Source organism: Cucumis melo, chromosome 10 (genome assembly GCF_025177605.1).
Source record: "Cucumis melo cultivar AY chromosome 10, USDA_Cmelo_AY_1.0, whole genome shotgun sequence".
In the NCBI taxonomy this organism is placed as follows: domain Eukaryota; kingdom Viridiplantae; phylum Streptophyta; class Magnoliopsida; order Cucurbitales; family Cucurbitaceae; genus Cucumis; species Cucumis melo.
Window position 1 is genome coordinate 3315861 of NC_066866.1, and position 22913 is coordinate 3338773.

The window sequence follows — 22913 nt, forward strand, 5'->3', positions numbered from 1 at the left end:
TAATGAAAATATTTAAAATATAGCAAAATTATAGATATATAAAATCGATAGGTCTTTAGTGACTTGAGACTTCTACCGGTGTCTCGATAAAAACTACTTGGGCTAATGTTATAAATTCAAATAAATTCCACCCACCAATTGAATTAGGGTAGGTGAAAAATGGTATGAGAATTTAAAGAAAGTGATTGTTAAAGAAAGACATGCTTTTTGCTCGTGATATAATTAATGAATTTCCCGTCATTTAATGAATGAATGAGTTCGAACCAACAAAGTCTTCCCTGTGTTCGTATTCTTCTAATAAATTCCACTATTTAAGACCTGCTTTTTTGGAATGGCGGTGACATCGGCTCCTTTCATGTTTCTATTTTAACCAATTTTTTAACCTCAATTATATGTTATGTTTGTTCATAGTTTCATTTTGATATTATGATGTTTTTATGTATTCAACATCAAACATACTAATATAAATATACATTACTAATGTACATGTTAATTTGTTTGTTTGAAAATCATATAAGACTAATTTACTAATTTATTTATTTTTACAATGAATAGATTTAGATGCATAAATCAAGGTTCAAGTTGAACTAGACTTAGTCTTGAGTGTTGAAAGTTGTCATGCTAACAGACTCCAATAAAACAACATAAAATAATAAAGAACCTCACGCAAGCGAACCATTCTATTACAGTTTGTTCATTTGAAGCAAAGATAAGGTGTCATCTAATTATAAAATATTGAAAAGTTGAACTTTTAAGATATAGAAACGTAATTCGCCATTGTCTAAAATTCTATCATCCTTAAAGAAAAAAAAGCACTTTTTAAAAAAAGGACAAAAATACATCCATGCAAAGAAGAAAGGAAAAAGAAACTGTAATATATTCAATCACATCGTAGTTGGTAGCTTCAACATCAATATTAAACCTACTACTTAAAATATATATATATATCCACAGATAGATGAGAAACTCGAGATCTGTGGGGAATTTAATTACAATATATATGTATAATTAACTAAGAATTCGAAACATAAAAATGGTATTATTAGGGAGAAAAAGGGTCCAAAATAAGAGAGAGCTAAAGGAACTCGAGAATTACATCACATTCATATTCTCCCATCCACATTTCCTAGAAACTTACAGAAGGCAAAAGCATGGAAAAGAAGACAAAAGCATTATAAAGCTTATCTTTCGATAAGAAAACGAATAATGATGATGATAATAATAATAATAAACAAATAGAATGGAATTCCTTTCTTTTCTTTTCTTTTTTAAGGTTTTGGCAATGATGTTCATTTATCTCAGTGACTGTGGTTGAAAAAGATAATGCTAGACAGTAAAAACTACAAAACAAGTGGCATGGCAAGAAGTAAGAAGTACCTCCCAATCTCTTTAATGCAACACATACTTGAGCCTTTTCCCCATTTCTTCATGCAAGACAAAAAATTTATAAGCAAAATCCTCTTACAATAACTTGAAATAATGTACAAACCAACCCACTCTGACAAGAGATTCAGAAACAAGAGAGATGGGGGTCTCCATAGTGATGTTAATTGGATTTTGTATAGAAACCCCAGGCAAGCAAAATCAGCCATCAATGGCGCTGCTGCAAATCAAAACCCTTCAGATTGATTGGATAGAAAAAAATAAAATTAGAAAATTAAAGTTACAAACAAAATGAAGAACGAATGGGGAGGGGGAGTTGGGGGGGCAGTTTATTACCATTTTTACACTTTCTTCAACATCACAAGTTACGAGGGAAATTACTGACTTGACCCTCCTCCAAAATATCTTTGTCATCCACCTTGTACGCTATTCTTAGGCGCATCACAAGATGTTTCTGAAAATAAGAATATTCTAAATTATCCCGTAATGATATTAACAAGGAGGGAAAAAGGGAGAACAAGTATCAAATTTTTGGGTAAGAAATTGGACGTGTCTACAAAAATCCTGCAGTGATATTCTAATAAAAAGCAGGTAACTGTCCCAGAGTTCTTTCATATCCTTAATATATTTTCTTTTTAAAACCATGAGTATCCAAACTAGCTTACACACCTCGACTGATCTCACGAGACACCCTTCATATAAAATAAATATTAAATCCTAAACATGGATTGAACTCATGACTTATTAACCCATCCTCCCAATTCTACCACTACCCCAACCCATTATGCTTTCATATTCTTAATATATCATAAGTACTCAGATTAAACTTTTGGAGAAAAAAATGAAAAACTATTGCTGCAGATTCTTTATATAAAATAAATAAACAGATCCATAGAGAAGTCATTCGACTGCAATGGAGCGCACTACAATTCTAAAAATATCAAAAACTGAATTCCGGAGATTGCAAAAGAACGATACCTTTCCATGTTGGTTATTAGTCACCCTCAACTTTTGTGTGATAGACCCATTACCACTTCCAGGCAAAGTACTACCGCTAGCCGGATCTAAATGCAGTTGAAGAAACTGTTTGAAAGTCGCGTACAAATGTCAGAATTATTTGTGAAAGAAATACTAAAGAAGATACAAGGTAAGCGCCTATTATGGTATGATAGACTACTACACACACTAATTTGAATATTTAATTTCGTGCATGTGGATGTGACAACAGTAAGTGCATATGACAAGTTTGCAAAAAGGCATGGATCGAGATTCTATAAAATAAGGCAACTTCACAATCATAACCTCAAAATCTACCAAGTCATAAGGCAGGAAGAATAGGAAGAAGCACTTGAATTTTAATGTATATATCTATATATAACTAAAAGGCGAAATAAGGCTTGCAGCCGATTCCATGCCACCATTTTGTTTTATGTTTTCTGTTTTGAGAAGTAGGAATGTTAGCAATTTTTTTGCTTGTGCTTCAACATTGTGAAATATTTGCCAAAATCCAGAAGTTCAGAAAATATAGATTTCGAAATTTTGCTTGAAAATTTGAAAGTTACCCAACATTTAAAAGGTGTTTTTGTTTTATTAAAATTAGAGAACAGTATGTGGCTGTTTAAAACACTTCATCTTTGAAAAAACAAAATACTTATGAAATACCTTAATTATGAACTAAAAAAGTAGCTGCAAGGTGAATTAGATTACTCATTGATATCACTTTTTTACCTTTGGAACTGCTGCCTGGAAAATAAAATTTGAATAGATATTAGGAGATAAATTTTTAAATGTGGCGTGGATCAACGTTGTCTGTGGGCTCCCAGCTGTCTTAGAGAAGTCAAAAGTTATTCTCAGTGATCCACTCTCGTATGCAACTATAGATGGATAAACTGAACCATTTTCATCTGGACAAAATAGAAACCTATCAAAATCTTGGCAAGATTCCTGTCAACCAAAGAAATTCCAACTACCAATGACAATTTTACCACCTGCGCTAGCCACGTTAGGAGCCAATCCACCCAACAAATCTATTGTAGGTGATACAGCAGCAGGAAATTTGCTTGCTGGAAGAGGAGAAAGAGAGGAGAGTCCATCCAATTGAGAAGTAGGTGATTTTTCTTGATTGGATAATATGTCAGTTGCAGATGCAGTACTTTGTACAGGCGGTGTTGTTCCAATAGACAAAAGATCCAATAGAACATCAGTTCCACTTTTTGGAGCTAGATTGTTTCCTGAAAATATTGGAAGGTTCCAAACAAAAAATAAAGGTTAATGTTCGATCTATCCATGAAGAAAAATTTGACAAGTTTTATAACATTCAAACAGAAGTTCTTTTATGATACGACAATAGAAGTAAAACATGCACACAGATATTAACAAAGTTATGCACACAGATATTAACAAAACAAAAGTATAGATTTTGAAAATCCTAAAGGGTTAAATTGAAAAAAATGGAAACAGCCGCTTGATGCAAAGTACAATTTCAAGACTAACCAGGTTGCTCTGGAGCTGCGGACAAATCAAGCCCAAGAAGATCCTGAATAAAATCACTACCAGAAGAGCTAGGCACAGGCACATCATCCGAACTTAGGTCAAGCAAATCGACGAGAGGGGCGGCAGATTTGGAAACTCCATTTGGCAGGTTAATTGCAGCCCCATTGGAAGTCGATAGTGATGCTGGAATATTACCAGCCCTTTTTCCAATGAACGTTGCCTCATCCAAAACTGGCATTCTTTCAACCAACACAGACCTGAAGATGTGCGTCCATCAGCTCTGTAATATTTAATGAAGCTCTAATATCGATGCATAAAGTTAAATTCTTCCCTTTAATGAAATTTGGGAATTTCATAAGGGGAAAGAATAAACACCACGCTAATACATACTTCATATTCTGATGACTTGCAATGATGGAATTGAATTCAATGGATCTTTGCTGCAGCTCAAGCACAAGGCTTCCTTTATATTGAGCAATTAAATTGTTGATCCTCCTGCAAATAATGATCAAAAGATTTCAATCAAAATCACAAAATAAATAGCTAAATATTTGTAAAACTGTCTCAATAAACACATAAATGATGTCTCATGCAAAATGTGGATTGCCAGTTTAAAGTAATTTTTTCCCTTTTTTAAAATAAATAAATAGTTTTGTTATATAATTACGTAATTCTTTAATTGAAGGGTCAGAAGAGAAATTTCTTGAATAACAGAGTAAATTTCATTTCATTGATCGCTGGTCTCTAACCACTCTTTGTAATACAGGCCATTCTCTAGTGTATTCTTATCGTATTCTTCTGAGCATCTTTTCTTATAATAGTGTACATTTTATATGTGACGAGTAATACTTTATTTCTAACTAACAAACAGATTGAAAACTGACTAAACTTGGAAAATCAAACAATCTTCCATTGAGAATACTTTGACTCGTGCAATATAATTTCTGCATTGTTAATGGGAGCAGGATTTATTGTTTAACTTTATTCAGCAAGAGCCCACATCGATTTGCCTAAAGCCTCAGTGCTCAATGGTGTATTTAGGAGATCGAGGGTTATGGCCATTTAAACATCGGGCAATGATTAGGTGCATCCTCTTATATGCTTCCCATCTCTCCACCACACAAAAACAAAAGCTTTAAAAAAAATATTTGATAATTTTATTGTGTGGTGGAGAGATGGGGAGCATAGGATGCATCCAAATTTTTTTCTTAAAGATTTACTGTGAAGTTGTTTCAGTAATGTGAGAAGTATTAAGCACTGAAAACCACTTTTTCAAAAAAAAAAAAAGTAGTGAAAACCACCAATGCATCAGCAAGCAAGCTCCTGTCAGTGTGGAAAATATGGGCGTGGAAATTAGAAATCCATTAAGAGGAACTATCTTCCAAGGCTAAATAATTCCCCAGCGCCTTCTTCAACGTAATAAAAGAGAATCCTAAAGAATGATAATACAAAATTGAACCTTGGGATTCAATGAACACCCAACTAATATCTTAATGCCTCTTACATTCCATTACAAGCATAGTTGATGAAGAAAAAAATATTTGTTCTTTTTTTGCTCTCTGCGACACTGATCCAATTATTAAGCAGGAGTTTTCTTTGGCTTGCATTTTGGGATATGCATAATACAAACCCAAGACTGCAAACATGGTCAGCGAGCTACCTTATGGATATATCTGAAAAAGCATCCTTCTCCCTTAATTCCTGAAGGGAAAATTAAAATCCTTAAGTTTCTTTTCAAGCTCAGATTATTGAGCGGAGATTATAATTTATTACTGAAAGTTGAAACATGCTTAGGAGGTCATCTTATAAGAACTAGGTCATTTAAAGAGTCCATCCTATGGCCATTTTGGGGATAGGAATTCTCAAGCCAGTTGAGACTGCCGACAGCTGACTTTTCTTACTGATTCAAATTAAGCCCATTTGAAGTTAATGAAGTTTTAATATCTGTGCATAAAGTAGAGGGACTTTCCCTTTTTTGTGGGGTTTTTTTTTTTTTCTTTTTTTTTTGTATGCCTCCTTTTATTTTGTCTAATAGAAGTCGTTGATTACGTAAATTTTTTTAAAAAAAGGACGACTCCATCCTAAAAGTATAAGACAAACCCGATAACTTCAAAGGGACTGATAAATGAACGTCCATAAAGAGGTATTAAACCTCACTACCTCCAACACATCATCCAAAGGCCCCTCAACCCCTCTAAAATTTATAGCATTCCCTCCGCAGAGCATTCAAACCCACAGAATAGAAAAGGACTAAGCCCCCAAGAACACCCATTTTCAAAATCTTTAGGGACGAAATTTGGGAGAGTGCCAAAATTTTTATGGCCTATCTATCATGGATTTCAATCTCTTGCATTCTTTGCCCTTGCACAATATTTTTTATTACTGTTCTTTAGATTGGGGTGTTTTGTTTAATCATCATTTTACACAAAGGGACCCCTCACCTTCAATGTCCTCGGGTAATTTTTTCTCCTGAAAATATTAAAAGGTTTCGAAGAGATGCTCTTCAAACAGAGTGGCTATTATACTTAGCCAAGTAAAGGAGCGGAGGATGAGGTACAAGTTACAGAAGATCCCTTTCATCCAAAGAAATTAAAATGTCTTTTAACTAGGAGGCAGCGAGAATTGGAGAAATAAATCAATTAACAAAAATTACGAGGAAATTTCATATCAGAAAAAAGATGATGGCACTGGCAATCACATACTCAGAACATGATGGGAAACGAGAAGAGAGCTTCAGCAAAGCAATCATGGCCATTGCTTTGGTGGTAAGATCTGAGTCATGGCGTTTTATAGCAGTTTCCACAATGTCCACAGCATCAGCTTCTGTTACCTGTAAAGTGATTTTGATACTGATTCAACAGTTCCATAAAAGAAATTACACAATCTAAAACAAGCCACATAAGAATAGAAGTTGCAACTGAAGAGTGATATGAGACAAATTATTGGATTGGCTTAGTTCCAGGAAAGAGATTAGGCCATTCATGACCACTGGTCCACTATATATCAATAAGGGAAGATAGAAAAACAAAATAAATAAATATAATAATAAATCTATGACGTTTGTTGTACTTTTAAGTTATAATGATTAGCATATCTTTTCTGGAAATCTTCCAAATTAGCAGTTGATTTAGCAAGTAACGACAATAAAAGTACGGATGAACTTGTTGGGACTTGTTTTTCATATCCTTTGAATATTCTTTATTTATTTATTTTTTACAAATGCACGTGTGAAAACTTCAAAGTTAAGAGTTTTTTAAGATAAACAGGCTACTTCATACGGATTACTTTTCCTTAGATTTTTCTAGCAATGTTGTAAAATCAGAAATTATGTACTAGTTTATATTACATATTTTTAGGTAAGAGTACTAGTTTATATTAGCTGTAATAAATAGTTAAAACTCAGCACGGTTGTAAGCAAACATTCAACAAAACCTATCAGATGCCACTGAAGGAACAGTGCCTTTTATTTAGTTCCTTAATTATTAGGTTAAAATCTTCTAAATAATAATAAAAACCCTTTTGGTTAGGAGTTCGTTAGAACCTAGAAAAAAAAAACCCCTCAATGCCAGGATGTACCAAATTTTCCAATTAGTAATTATCCTCTTTTAGGTATTAGGCACATGGGCGTGCTTTGAGGAAGCTCCCAGGCAAGTTCTGACGATTTTTTGTTCTCTTTTGTATTCCTTCATCTTTAATGAAAACCTTTTTCATAAGCGGATCACTAAGAGAATTGTGTAAAATGTTCATCAAAGAAAATAGTAATAATAGTAATAAAGTTTTTTTAAAAGAAAAAAAAAAAGAAAATAGAAAAGAAGGGCATGGGAAGAGTACTTACAACTATGGGATCCTCTATATCAAGCATCCCAATATTATTAACCAACATGTCACCATATTCACCAATGCACCAAACTGCCACTCGAACAAGGCTTTCCTGCTTAACATGTCAGCATTGGCATAAAGGCAGCCACTTATAAATTTTGTGTGAGGGATGGGTGTGTGTGTGGTGGGGGTGGGGGAGCGGACAATTTCTGTTTACTAATAAAAAAGAACCAATAATACCTGCTCATTGGATATCTGAAATGCTTTGTACAAGGCCCTTACAGTATACCCATGGAGGTCAGATGCATTGCTTATCACGACAATGAGGCCATGCCATACTTCATCTTTTACAAAATTTCCAGCCTACTATGCAATGCATAAGTATCAGAGTTTTTATCAAAGGGAATATGAATCTTGATGGCAGGTTTGTACGATCAGCTCTTTCGATCGATAAAAAAATTATTGAATTCACGCAGAAAAAGGAAACAAAGGTAATGACAAATGGAAGACTGAAGAGAACACTCAAAATAGGAGTTGGAATTGAATGATAAGAAACAAGGCACTCAACAAATATAGTATCATCGACATCTCAAATCGAGGGTAACTTGAAATTTGTGATATGCAAATAGAACACCACATTCTTTATGGGGGAAAATTGTGCTTGTATAAATAGTTGTGATACGTTCATTCAGCAAACTAGAAAAGAAAATTGACCTTGAATATCTAAGAGAAACGATTTAAAGAATCTAAATGATAGGAGATTATGAAGACATACAGATGAGAATTCAAACTATACCTCAGAGAGAACTTTCAGCATCTGATCAATGTACCATATTTTCTCTGGGGAGTACCTGCAACATCAGGATAAGTGTTAATTAGAACATCATCCTCGAGAGCTTTCTATTTTTTTCTATATAAGAGAAAAAGTTAAAAGTAACTTTCAACTAGTCCTAAATACTCGCCCACTCGGTTATCCCAAGTCAAAAGACAAATGGAAAAAGAAGGCAGAACTTTATGGTTCTATCAGTCAGAAACTGAAAACTTAAAAAATACAAAATTTTGAGATATAAATTATGATTGAACATCAATATTTTTATTAAGACTTAGAAATCATAATCCACTTAGAACCAAGTTTCTTCCTTTTGGCTTAACTTGCTATCACCTCGACCTCTAAGAATGAAAATGCAAATCTTTTCACGTGATATCAGAAAATATTGACTCGTTTTAGACATTATAAGAAACCACTGACTTCCAATTTTATGAAGAATGAAATATTGAAAAGGAAGATGAAACCTCCCACCAATTTCAATGAAGTTACAATCAAGATCTTGGATCTGATGAAATATAGGAGAGTAATCACAAAAGTAACATAGGCAAGAATACCGGAAGAAGCTTAAAATACTAAGTATCCCAAATTTCAACATCTAATTTCCGACATTGCAATGGATCACCTATTTCTTTCCAAACACAATTCCTAGAATAGCAACACTGAGAAAATGAATGAGGGAGAGAGGAGAGTGTTGCAATAAACAAAGGAATGTACACTTGTTCCTTTCATTTTTACTCAAATATGACAAGAAAAAAGCGTAGAATCGGAAAGAACATGAACTGAATAGCTCACTTTGCAACAATTGAGCAAATTTTTGCAGTAAGATCTCCCTTAAATTCTTGATCAGCAACTTCCAGGTATTCAATGAGCTCTTTGGTTAGAGGCTTCACATTGCTCTCATTCACAAGAAGGTAAACAAGTTCAAGAGCCCTTTTCCGGATTGAAGCATCTGAATCCTGAGACAACACAAAACAATAATGTTTTGAAGCATGCCCAATCGACCAGTTTCTCCACAAATTTGCACAGGAATCGATCAAGAAGGATATGATCAGTTAGAAGTTGATCCAAAATTTTCTATGTTACCCCAACGATAACCTGTACCAAACTTCACCGTTGGTCTATTTCCAGTTCCATGCACAGTTCATTCAAAGAGTGGCTGTTGTTCTCAAAAGGTTTTCAAGTAAATACTCAAAAGAATGGAAAAAATAAATTAGGGGAAAAAACACGTGAATTTGTGACTTTATCCCAAACTCCCATCACTTCAATCATAGCTAGTTAATAAATTATTAATGAGAAAATGCCTGTGCAATTAGAGAACGATGGGAAGAGTTAGAGGTCATTATTCATTCAATTCAACAAAGAAAAAATATTTCAAACATGGAAAGTTAAAAAATAACAATAGTAAGTGAATTAACAAGATATACAAAGTACCTTTACGCATTCCAAGATAGTTGTCCGATGTCTCTGCACTGCTTGACCATCTACTGTGATTGCCTTCATAAGCATGTTCAATGCTACATATCTAAGAAACATCCAAAGAGCAAGATGTTGATTAGTGTACCTAAGGAACTTGAGAACCTTTATACTAAGCTGATATAGGTGAATATTTTGTGGTTAAACAATTGCAAATTAAGTTCTAGAAAAGCATTCAAAGAACAGTTAGGCTACCTGCCAAACATTAGAAATGCCCTAATTTCATAACCTTCATTTCAATCAGTTATATCGATAGTGACATACCAAAACCTCTTGTTAAAGACAGTTACACTTTGATTAAGTTGTTAGCCCAAATATTGCGTTTTGAGCTTGTAAACTCGCTGGATTTTTCATATACTGGTTGTGGAACCTTTTTTTTCCTTGGAAGGAAACAATAGACGTGGAACCCAATAGGAGGAAGCATATAAAAATATATGTCTTGGGATAACATGATTAATCACTGATGTGTAGGATTGGAAGAAGAGAAATTACAGACTCTTTAGTAACAAAAATACAAAAATACCCTATGAAGTCTATGGAAATACGTTTTGCTACACAAAGGTCTTGTTTTTTTCTTTCATGAAAACAACTTTCATTGAGAAAAAATGAAATAATAGACAGGCATACAAAAAACAAAGCCCACAAAAAAGGGGGCTCCCTTTACACAAAGGGACTCCAACTATACAAGATCGTGCCTTTAGAATAAAGCCCACAAGGAAACATGAAATCTAACAAGGGACCATAACTCCCTAGGATCCCTGTCAACCCCCCCGCCCCATAAACTCAAATTAGTTTTTTTTTTATACCTCACTCACTTGTCATTAACTCAAATTTCTTTTTCATAGGCTTCCAAAATTTCATACTTTTATAAGCTTTTCACCGAATCAGAAAAAGATTCTTACACTATATTGCATGCAGAAGAAACCAAATGATTATTTTCCTGATTTCATGCACTATATGCAATAGAATTCTCGTGAAATAACTTAATAAACAATAAAATAGAATGCTCAAGTTTTATCAAAAAAACCTGATATTGTTATCGCGATTAGACAAGAATCTTCCCAAGATATTGATAGCAAGTACACGTAAGCCGCCACTATCTTCTATACTCATAATAGTTTCAACACATTCATATAGAATAGCATTTCCTGCATTTTTGTTTGATTCAGTTTTTGTTGCCACCTAAGAGAAAACACATCAAATTAAAATGGGAAACGGAGAGGAGAAAGGTTATCAAGTAAAAGTCACAACAAACCAGTGGTTGGCAGATATCAGTGTGAATCAAGAAAAAGGTAACCAGCAATGATATAGATAAAATAAACAAAAACCGGGTGAGGGTTTAGCAAAGAAACAACATTTGACTTGCCATTGAAATTTATGCCAAAATCAAATTCTTAAGCTATAAATTAAGAGAACAGAGTTTTTCTTACACGATACGAAAAAGAAATGCAATAAAATCAATCTGTGTATGACCAAAATTAGATAAGATGCTGGCTAACTCTCATAAGAGCATAAATCTAAAAACTTTGCCTGATGCTTCCTCCCACAAGACAAGGGACACTTGCAATTAGAAATAAAAATGAACAGGGGCTGCAGGCTGTAGGTCAGTAAGAAGACATCTGAGATGGCTATTTTCTACAGTAAAATAGCCTGCAAAATGCTTGAAAACAATATGATACTATTATATAGGCTGCATTTGCAGCTGGCTAAAATTTACCTGTGCAAGTATATCATTCATGTAGTCGCTAGCATCTGCATCTCCCTGGCCCAAGACACGCAAAAATTTAAGCATCCGGATGTGGAGAAATGGGTCCGTTATTCCAGCAATATCATACTCAGGGGCATATGGACTATTAACCAAATCCTTTAGTGTCTTGACTATGGCCTCTGTTGACTTCTGTATGGAGGTAAAATACAATTCTTCTGTTAGAAAGAAAAACCAAGACCATATAGCTCCATCATTTCAATGTAATGTGAAACATTGTAGTATAACAAAAAAAAAGCTCATCTTAAAGAAATGGCAAAATGCTAAATTAGTATACCTTTTATATAAGCTACTGCTTACAATTGAGAAAGAAAATGATAAAAAAACAATGTCAATTCAACACCACATCCAACATTGCAAACAAATACACATAATAGTACATGTCATCCAGCAAGAACAAAATATATCAGCAGTCTTGGCATTGTCAATCACCATGATCAGGACGGGATAAACAATTCATGCATCAACAAACACGTGAACCTTTAAAGGGACGATAAAATACCTTCCGAAAATATTCAAGGGCTTCTGGACTGTGTTTGCAAAGCTCTGTACACAGTTGAACTCCTGTTATCATAACCCCATGGTGCTTTTCTTTCAGCAAGGAGGCAGCAGGATTAACAAAATTTTCTGCAAGGTCTGGTACTTTCCTTATAATCCTAATTGAACACAATGCTGCCTGCACTCACAATCAGTTGCTCTCAAGTTACAAGAATAGAACAGATAAATAGCGATAGAACATTTCTAGTATTTGAGAAAATTCCAAAAATATTTTTTTTTTTTTTTTTGCTTATTTTACTTCATTAATGACAACAGAGACAGTAGCAGTAACAAAAGGAAACCATAAACAAGTTCAAAAAATTACAACCAAATCAACTGTACTTCATCGATATGGAAGACATATTTTTCCCAAATAAGTATTCCAATAATTAAGCAAAAGGTCATCAAACATGAATGTCTAAAACAAAACTTTTATCCTCAAAGAGTGAAAATGAAGACTGAACACATTACCATTCATCCTATTTTAAAACCAGAGAGTTTCTAATTAAAACATTGCAGACTACTTGCAACACTCACTTTCTTCCTAATGTTTGGATCTCGAAACTGCAACAGTCTTTCAACTTCTGGTGCAAGATCACGAGCCATTTCAGCTGAACAAATATTTCCTAAAGCACAAAGAGCAAGTCCTACGATATACTGGTTTGAGTGGTTGAGATCTCTAAGAGCAATTAAGGTAAATGCAAAAGCTTAAAATCTTCCTTCTTAAATGTGTATGCAGATAATATACCTCAAAAATTTCTCAGAAAAATGAACTTCCTAGAAAAGTGATCAAGATTTAGGGTTAATAGTGTGAAAATGATGAAGAATGGATACTGTTTTAATGAGTTTGTGACCAACATCAGAACTTCTTGTCTTTCATCTAGAAGTAACATGAGACCAAGATACCCAATTCTCTTTTCTGGGAAGCCAGCAGATGCAATCAACTTCAAGCATTCCATTTGACCAAAATGCGTGGGATAACCAAGCATATGAATGAACATGAGCTTCGCAAGGTTTCGATGCCTATAGTCATGATCATTCTCATCAATGGCAGCTCGAATAGCAGCACACTCTTTTCGAATTACAGCACGTTCCTCAGCTGCCGTTTTACAGGCGCGAATGGCCCGAATCATATCCCTGTATTAAAACATCAAGTTATGATCATATGACAAAGTTAGCCTTTGGCTAAAGATGAATATAAAAGATAGCAATGAAACAGATGTCATCCATTTACTTCATTTACTATTATTTTTTTTCTTGACATAAGAAACCAAACTTTACATCATTAACTAATTACAGACCAAAAGGCGAAGCATGATAAGAACATAAAGAAACTAAAAGTATAAAGGAAACCATATTTATAATTAAGAACTCAAAGCAGCGGTATCTGCGTAGTATATAGTAAGTGCACAGTTAAAACATTGGAGTGCAACATGAAGACCCACAAAATATTCTTATATTTGACAGAAATGTCAACAGCTTAAAGGACTGATAATCCAGAAAATTTCTCATGAAATCTGCACATCAGGCCAGATCAAATACTTAAAACTCTTCATCCCTTCCCGAGACATGGATCAGAAGAAAACCTCGTTGCTTTTTTATATGAAAGAACTGACATTGCTAATTGTGAATGTATTTTATACTCTGATATTGAAAACTGGAAGAAAGAGCTTCAAAAAGGAAAAAGTGTGGCATTTCATTATGATGGTAACATATATTCATTAATAGATGGAGGACGAGAACAAATAAACCGAAATTCTACTAGGTACATAACCACAGTGAGACTGATGATTCAAAGAACACGCTTCACTGCTTACGCATAACTACCCCCTTATTCAAATAACTGACTCAGTACTCACCCCTAAATCCATTGACTGAGGCCACAAATTAAACCCAAGAACCATAACACTGCTGTTGGAAAACTCAACCTAAAAACTCATTATCAATTCCTAACAAGAGAAAATGAAACTTCAGCAGCAAAATTCCAAGTCAAAACACAGAAATCGGTTACACGCTAAAACTCCTTGTTCAGGAAATGTCTAATTACACGAAAATTCAATTCTGAAAGAAAACAACAAGAAAGCGGGAAATGGTGCAAATACAATAAGAAATAGAAAGAGTAGAAAGCAGACCTGAGACGCGTCCCTGAGGAGAAGGGATTCATGATTGAGTGAGGGTGGAAGCTTTGAAAAGATGTGAAGAAGATCGGAATTAAGGAGGAAGAAAGGTGTGGAAGAATATGCAGCGATTTGAATGTTGTGGAAGAAGAAATTGGAGATCCGAAGGAGTATGTGGAGAGATCTGGGAAGGGAAGTAAAGAAAGTATGGATCTGAAGATATGTTGATGGAGCTTGTGTCGGACTTCCTCCTTCCCCACTTCTGATGAGCGCCTTCCTCTTCGATGTTGTGATCAAAACTTGGAACATCAAAATTAAGAAAATATATACCAAATTTTAAAAATTAAAAAAAAAAAAAAAAAAAAAAAAAAAAAAAAAAAAGAATTAACTGAAGAAATTTATAATTTTCTTTTTGGTTTGAGGAGTTTTAGCTTCTAGTTCTTAACTAAACGACGACGTATTTATATAACGTTATCTTTTTTTTTTTGTTTGCTTTGCCGTTTATTATCTCAATTTTACTTTTGTGATTTATATCTAACTGTTGTTTTATTTGTAATAATTTGTGAATTCTATTGAATTGTTTTTTAAGTTCTTTAATTAGTTTATGTTTTATAGATCGTTATTGATCCTATAAATTATTGTGCATGATGTTGTCTTTTGATTAGTTAATGTCTTTGTAAGAATGAGAATCCGGACCATGAAATTGAAATTGAAAGAAAAAATATGATTGCAAAGCCACACTATTCAAGCCGCATAAAATAGGTTGCAACAATAGCAATCATCATAACCTTTTGCTTGAATATTTTGGTAGTAATTGATTAACATAGTTAAGACAATATTGAATTTCAATTGATTCAAATAAGAGTTGACATAAGTCTTCAAAGAATGAGCCTTTATATTTATAACCTGAAAGTAGTGGAGGAAGGGAAGTTCGTCGGAGGAGGCACTATAAGGACAAAAGTTGGTACCGGTGAAGTACAAATAAAAACGTAGGAGGAAAAAATGGAAAAGAATAAGTTGTAAAATTCCATTCTAAAATTGTCACTTAATGAAATTTTTCTTTATTATTTACTACTTTAATTGCCACGATATCTGTAAATCTACTTGGTAGTACTTGGTAATACTTGTTTTATTTTAAATGATTCGTTAATTATATTCATTGGGTTTTCTGACCAAGCTACCAAATTATAGTTTGTTTAGTAAAAGTTTAAACCAACATCGACCATTCTTCCATCAATAAGTTGAAATAGATCATAAGCCTTCAAATTTAAAAAGAAAAATATTGTCACATACCGAACCCCTCCTTATTTATGAGTGATGACCTTTAATTTAATCAATTTTAGTCAACCAACTAGGTTTTTCGATCTTTCATGTCCATCCCTATAAATTAATAAAAAGTTGAACATGCAACTTTCATTGAGCATTTCAAACAAAATTAAATTACAAATACATGTGTAGAAACTTTCAACATGAATAAAAAATCATGTACGTCAATCAAATGGTACGTAAAAGAAAAAAGAAAGAAAGAGCATGTCTATTACATATTTGACATCTTCTAACCTTCCACCAAGCAAGTTGCAAAGACATCATCACGCACACAATAAGCAACTCATAAGCCTTTCAACAATAAGAACCTGTAATTTACTGCTTGCAACTAAAGAATCACAATGTAGAAGAAAAAAAATGAGCATCAAATCGGACTTTATGCAATGTGGACAAGAAAGAGTTTTTTTTCCTATACAAGTTAATGCTGCCCCCCCTAAAGTGTATAAAACGCTCCACTATTTGACACCATCTCATGGAGAGGAGGACAAACTTATAGTGGGCGTCAGAAGTTAATAAATGATGCTGTTATTATATACAAAAGGAAACTCTAGTTCTTGAGAATATTGACGAAAATCACCAATATACCTCTTCCAAGTTAATAAAAACCAGCTCAAGTGCTGATTAAGAAGAGCATAAAACTGCATCAGCAAGGCCTTACCATGCCCATAATAACCAAACTCCAAACGTCATTCTCACACGGGATTCTTTGAAAGAAAGCAAGGATGAGTGTGGATTGAGAGAGTGATTATCCAATTACCTTCATCAACTCGTTTGGCTTCTATCAAATTCTGTGTAAGAAGAAGCAGCAAGCACTCCAGTGATGCAACTCAATTTAGAAAACACTCTCGAAAGAAACACGCATCTGTGGTAGTTGTCGGGGTCTTGGACGTGATGACGAGGCAAGGCATTGCAGCAATTTTACGACGTCGGAAGTATCATCGAGGTAAAACTTAGCCTTGCTTGGCTTTCGTCCAACAGTACAGGCAAAGATTTCTGGAGCGGAAGGGAGTGAAGGACTGGAGACGGTACTTAATATGCTCTCAAACATATCTTCATCTGATCTATCATCTCCAATGCACATCACGAAATCAGGTGGTCTTCCACTATCCACCATTCTTGAGAGAACCTTTTCTGCGACCAACCCTTTGCTTACTCCCTGCGAGCAACAAACAGCTCAAGATTCAAGAAGGTATTCCACTGGAGGCATGCTAATTTTAATAAGATATATATCACGTTCAAAGAAAGTATTAACAGATATAGCACAATGCAAAAATAAAAAGAATAAAAAAAAACAAAAAAAGCACAAACAGTGAAATTTAGATTGGATCTCATAATAGACTATAATGCCAATAAGAGTCTATTAGTATAGGAGTTTATCAATCATCATCACCGATGAATTTTACCATATCTGCAATTCTGTAAAGGTATTGATTGCTATGTTACTTAATTATTAACCTTAAAAATGTCACACGTTGGTTTTACCTGTGGCTTCACTTCAACAATATGTTGGCCTCTTTTAACAACCGCTGGTTCATTGGCAAGTACGTTTTCTAGATGGTCCAGCAATTCCTTGGCTTGACAGGATCCGAAGTCAGAATCAGCATCTTGATGATGCCAGACTAAAGCACTTTCTTTCTGTTCTATGCACGAGCCATCTGTTGCTTCCGTATATAATCTCATCACTGGCTCTACAATTTTAATCCAATCAAGATCAGAAGACAGTGGACTAGTTTCCCATTCTGAAGTTCCACCCCACCTGCAAAAAAGTAAGAAGCTTAAGAATTCGACGCCAGTAAACTTGCACTACAAGAAGTTTGGCATGAATAGAACATTACGATCAAATACCTTATGAAGTACCCATGTTCCGCTGCAATCCCCAACATCTCACAAGAGACGAACCACTGACCTAAAGAACTTCTCCCCCTCCCACTAACAATGAACACAGTGTTACAGGGATCATTGCAAAGAGTAGTCAAGACTGAGATAACTTCAGGGCTCGGTGTCTTAATTATAGAGCTTTGTGAAATGATAGTGCCATCATAATCTAAAAATATTGCTCTTCTATGAGTTCTTTTATAAGCCGAGACAATGTGATCGATAGTTAACTTCCTAAACCCAGGAGAAAGAGAAACAACTCTAAAACGCAGACCCAAACCAATTCCCCAGCACCGTTTACTATAGTGATCTTGACATGCTCTGTCCAAATCTTGCATAAAACTACGAGACCAATATCCAATATCGTGGGAACTGACATATCGATAATGTTTCTCATGTCGCAGCTGCTTCTCTGACTCCTGCATGGTTATGGCTAGTTCCAATGCATCGGCAACAGCATCAATGTCCCAAGGATTAACTCTGATTGCTCCACTTAAAGAAGGTGAGCAACCAATAAATTCAGACACCACAAGCATACTCGTTCTAGGAGAACCAATTTGTAAGCCCAGAGCCTCATCCATGAGAGGAGTTGATTGCCTACAAACAATATACTTGTATGGAACCAAATTCATGCCATCCCTTACAGCACTCACTATGCAGCATTCTGCTAAAGCATAATAAGCAGTCTTCTCAAAACGTGGGACGGGGCGATCAATCAGAATTACTGGTTTGTAGTTACTTGAACCGTAAGCTTCATTGATCCTTTCTGCAGCCAGGTAGGCTTCCTTCTGAGCTTCATGCACATCTTTCCCCGAACCCCTTGCAGGGTTCACTATTTGAACCAGGACTATTTTGCCTCGCAACGCAGGATGTTGCCGTAAAAGCTGTTCCACAGCAAGAAGCTTCAGGCTTATACCCTTAAAAATGTCCATATCATCAATACCAAGAATTAATTTCTTCCCCATGAACTGATCTCGAATTTCTTTGACTTTAGCAAATGTAGATGGAAGATTCATCACTGATTCCAGCCGACCCATGTGAATGCCTACAGGCAGAATTTTGATATATACCGTGCGACCATAATAATCTAGTCCAATATGACCACGCTTAGATTCATAATCCAAGCCCAACATTCTGCTGCAGCATGAGAGGAAGTGACGGGCATAATCAAACGTATGAAAACCAAGTAAATCACAGTTCAACAGGCCACGGAGAATCTCATCCCGAACTGGTAAAGTTCGATAGATTTCTGATGATGGAAACGGGCTATGCAGGAAAAATCCAAGTTTAACTCGATTGTAGCGCTTCCTCAGAAATGTAGGAAGAACCATTAAATGATAATCATGAACCCAAACAGAATCTTCCTCAGGATTGATGATTTCCATCACCTTATCAGCAAATAGTTTGTTCGCAGAAACATAGGCTTGCCAAAGCTGCCGATCAAAGCGATCACCATGCTCTGGGCACATGGGTAGCATGTAATGGAATAAGGGCCATAACTGCTGTTTGCAAAACCCAATATAAAAGTTCTTCTGGAGATCATGAGGAAGAAATGTAGGTACACAGTTAAAATTGTCGAACAGTTTCTGAGCAACCTCCTCCTGCTCGTTGGGGTCGATTTCAACCTTGAGGGAACCAATGTATATAACCTCCATCTCAGGTGAAAAACCATTCTTTAGCTGCAATAAAATTGAATCCTCATCTAAACTGAAGCACCATTTGCCAGATTGCCCATCTTTTTTAGCGTGCAAAGGTAACATATTTGCAACTATGATTTTGCGCTCACGGTATACAGATGAAGACTCCGAGTCTCCGTCATTACTCCCATAATCATCTAATTCAGAAATAATTCCAGGAGCAGTCATTACCCGTGGCAGGGACCTGGGTGTACGAGGAACATCCAGTAAATCTCCAGAAGCCAGGTCCAAAAAATTAGCGGTAGATCTTGATGCCATGAGTTTCCTCAATATTTTCCTCTCAGTATCCAATCATACGGATGAAACCAGAAAAACAAGAACTTGATCGGCAAGTAAAGTGCAAGTACCCTCAAACCTGTACAAAGGACAACAAAAATTCAACTAACTGTACGTACTAAAAAACTGGAATCGAAAAACATGCTAGATAAGAAATTCTCAGCACCCAGGTAGAGAATCAAGTAGGCACGAACTGAATGAGTTAGGAAACTGCAATCAATATCTAATGATCAATTACAACAGCCAGAGTGAAGAAGTTGAAACAAACCAAAGTAACAATAAACAGCAGGAGTCCATGGAAGAAACTATACTAGCTAATTATTATCAGAAAATGGGGAACAAGAAAAATTAATATATAGCATTCACAAAGAGAACAATATAATATATTAATAATAAAAACCAGTTTAAAAATGAATTTGCTAAAAAGCACTGATGTTTCAATACATGGGTAGGAAATTCTTTCTAATTGTAAGGCGTTATTATGTTGGAGTCTTGTACAATACAATCCTGTGGTAGCCACTCGTCATAATAAAACTTCTACAACCCAACGCGTTTTACCGTTGGAAGAACCCTTATACAGGCAGGCCGCAGGCTGGAGTCATTCATGATCCCAAACAGTGGCACATATATATTGATGATTGCAATTATTCATTCCAAGTCACTTCATCCTTAGAACTACTCTGTCACTCATTTCCAAGGCAGTCTTATTTTTAAAAAATTGTGTAATTATATAGCAAAGGAAAATTTCCTCGCTGGCAGATAATAATGCATGCATTAACTTTACTCTTCTGGAAGAAGAAAGAAAAGGGAAAACAAAACAAGCTTCCAATCAGGAATTTCGAATCCAATTAAAATCTGCCAACTACTTTTTCCAGCTATACGCACAGTAAATCTGTCCGATCCACCAATAAAGTTTATTTCAACGAAAAGACCAAATAGATAAATGTTGAGGATCGTTAATAAATAACATTTAAAACAAATCAAAAAAATGAAGAGATCATCTACGACATTTGTAAACTACGAAATCAAGAACCGTGAAGTTTAAGCTTCGTTAGTGAGGTGTGTGACCATCTGTCTGTATATCCAATAGAGCAAAGAAAACAACAAGAATATTGAAAAAGCCACCACTCACCATCCACATTTCTAGATCTCAGTGAAAAAGAACACAATCACATCAAGAACAATCCGAAAACGAAACTCAAACCAGAAACAATAATTTAAAATAAATAAAATAAAAATAAATTCACAAACCTCACAAACAACTAAACCACAATTTAATCAAACACATTTCCCAGCCAAAACGAACACAGATAACACAAGATGAAATGAAGAAGAAGAAATCACATACATATATACACACATAAACAAAAACTTCATTTCCTAAACAGAAAAAATCAGAGTTCCACGACCGTATCGAACGCTTCCAACTGCCGTTTGGTTGCAGATAAACCACAAAAGAAAGAGTAAAACGTAATGAATTTCGCACGTATTCTATTTTTAAGTCAGAACCATATGGAAGAAAATAAAAACTCATCTCAACTGAAGAAAAACAATAACGTCGTGCCAAATAAAGTACAAACTACATCTGGCTATAGCCTGTAAGAATTAAAAAAAAAAAAAAAAAAAAAAAAAAAAAACACACACACACACACACACAGGCACAGAAAACAAGAAGAAGAAGAAGAAGAAAAAGAGATGAAATCAAATTCGGTTTTTCTCCTTGATACGTGTTCGTCAACAACCAGATAGAAGAAACAGAGTAATCCAAGTAACTAATTAACCAAAACTCCATAAACAGATCGAAAAAAAAAAAAAAACTGTTGAAAACAGAGACGAAAAACTCACAGTTGAAGCGATCGGGAGAGGATGATGAAGAAAACTAAGGTGTAGTTTGTTTGATTGATCGATCGATCGATCAATTCATCAGAAGAAGAGAGTAAAAAGGAAAAATAAATTTAAAAAAAAAAAAAAAAAAGAAAGAATTGAAGTTAGAAAAAAGAGAAAGGTATATAAATAAATACGATAATTATCCAAAAGAGAATTTTGTAATTATCATTGGCTCAACCCTTAGCCGAGTCTCGTAGTTTTTGACCAACTCCTTTTCCTCTCGGTTTCGTTCTCCTTTGGATTGGATTGCAAAGATTTTCAACTTTCCTGATTAAATTACTTTATTACCCTTCCGCTTCCTTTTTTTTCTTTTTTTGATTTTATTTTATTTGTACATATCCTTATTCTTTTCCGATAAGATAAAATATCCAAACTTTTCTTTTTTCCTTTTCTTTTCAAACTTTTTAAAGTAAGAAACGCATTCTCAGATTTTATTGCCCAAAACGTAGTCCTCATTTATGAATACTTATTGTCCACTTTTTTTTTAATATATATATATATATAGATATAAATAAAAGGGAAAATATTTGAAATATTTTGACTTTTTTTTTTTTTTATGAAACTTTTTGCTGCCTAACTATATCCAAGTTGGTACCATCGTAATGTAGTCATTTATCCACGTGAAAATATTCATTCCCTAATCAATAACGTAATTTCAAGGTTAAAGTTTTGATCTATCACTATACGTACTATAAAAAGATAAATAAATCACATCTTACAAAAAGTTTTTTTTAGTATAATATGGATTTTGTTTGGGTCACGTTTTAATTCAACTTGATCGTAATAAAATATTAAAATATATAAAGAGTAATTAGAAAAGAAATTGATTTTTAAAAGACATTAAGAATGTCATGTGACAGTTTCTCGTTTCGTGCTCTAGGAGTGAACATGATAGATCGAAAAACCAAATCAACAGTCTAAGAAACGAGAAGAGTCGATCGGGGTCGGTTTCGAAAAGTTTTAAATCAAGAATTTCCTAAATGTATTTTTAAGTGTTTAAACCGACCCGACAAAACCAACCTACTAACTGATCCTAACTCATCGATGTCGAGGTTGGTTTGACACTTTACTAAACCGACAGTCGATTTTTTCATAATTCGAAGTCAGACCAACCGATAATCATCCTTACCGTACAGATTGATCCGCACAAATATGGGTGCGACTAGAATGCCCTAAAGTTTTCCCTATCTACAAATATTCCATTAAAAAAAATGTTTAATTTACTTGTCTAAACGTTTCATATGCTCGTTTTTATATTGTTCATTTTATAACTTTTCTCTGTGTAAGGTGAAAAGAAATTAAATCTTTTTATCTTAAAGTTGATTGTATCGATAATGAGTCAATTGAGCTTTTTTTTCTTTTTTTCTTTTTATATTATATGCTTATGTGTCTTATATTGAATGGTTATTAAATTGGTGGTGTTACCAATATTCCAC

The 22913-nt window shown here is 34.5% G+C and overlaps 2 protein-coding genes across 7 annotated transcripts; both read right to left on the bottom strand.

Moving 5' to 3' along the window:
* Positions 1-1210: 1210 nt before the first annotated feature.
* Positions 1211-14725, bottom strand: LOC103489023 (AP-1 complex subunit gamma-2). Of its 6 annotated transcripts, none has more exons than XM_051091193.1 (19): positions 14432-14725; positions 13134-13436; positions 12837-12978; positions 12265-12438; positions 11715-11894; positions 11025-11179; positions 9956-10046; positions 9317-9480; positions 8492-8546; positions 7936-8058; positions 7712-7807; positions 6579-6706; positions 4267-4371; positions 3877-4133; positions 3372-3614; positions 3112-3287; positions 2362-2466; positions 1720-1837; positions 1211-1600 (listed from the first exon to the last, which is right to left on the bottom strand). In XM_051091193.1, the coding sequence occupies exons 1-18, from the start codon at positions 14461-14463 to the stop codon at positions 1742-1744; spliced, it is 2625 nt and encodes an 874-aa protein (XP_050947150.1). In that variant the 5' UTR covers positions 14464-14725; the 3' UTR covers positions 1211-1600; positions 1720-1741. The 6 variants fall into 6 exon arrangements, with proteins under 6 accessions (XP_050947150.1, XP_050947149.1, XP_008446232.2 ...); XM_051091192.1 differs by having other exon boundaries at positions 1211-1603; XM_008448010.3 differs by having other exon boundaries at positions 1211-1618.
* A 1309-nt stretch (positions 14726-16034) lies between these two features.
* On the bottom strand, positions 16035-21668 carry LOC103489022 (probable alpha,alpha-trehalose-phosphate synthase [UDP-forming] 9). The gene is made up of 4 exons (XM_008448007.3): positions 21436-21668; positions 17588-19669; positions 17225-17498; positions 16035-16898 (listed from the first exon to the last, which is right to left on the bottom strand). Exons 2-4 carry the CDS (start codon positions 19570-19572, stop codon positions 16575-16577), a joined length of 2583 nt encoding a protein of 860 aa, XP_008446229.2. The 5' UTR covers positions 19573-19669; positions 21436-21668; the 3' UTR covers positions 16035-16574.
* Between the last annotated feature and the right edge of the window lie 1245 nt (positions 21669-22913).

Bases quoted from the DNA above. Each gene is read 5' to 3' on its own strand.
- LOC103489022 (XM_008448007.3), bottom strand. From the start codon at position 19,572: ATGGCATCAAGATCTACCGCTAATTTTTTGGACCTGGCTTCTGGAGAT. The intron at 17,499-17,587 runs GTATTTGATCGT...ACTTTTTTGCAG, and splicing joins GAACATGGGTACTTCATAAG to GTGGGGTGGAACTTCAGAAT. The intron at 16,899-17,224 runs GTAAAACCAACG...TGTTGCTCGCAG, and splicing joins TTGTTGAAGTGAAGCCACAG to GGAGTAAGCAAAGGGTTGGT.
- LOC103489023 (XM_051091191.1), bottom strand. From the start codon at position 14,463: ATGAATCCCTTCTCCTCAGGGACGCGTCTCAG. The intron at 3,615-3,876 runs GTTAGTCTTGAA...CAATATTTTCAG, and splicing joins CGCAGCTCCAGAGCAACCTG to GAAACAATCTAGCTCCAAAA. The intron at 3,288-3,371 runs GTGGTAAAATTG...TATTTTGTCCAG, and splicing joins TCCTAACGTGGCTAGCGCAG to ATGAAAATGGTTCAGTTTAT.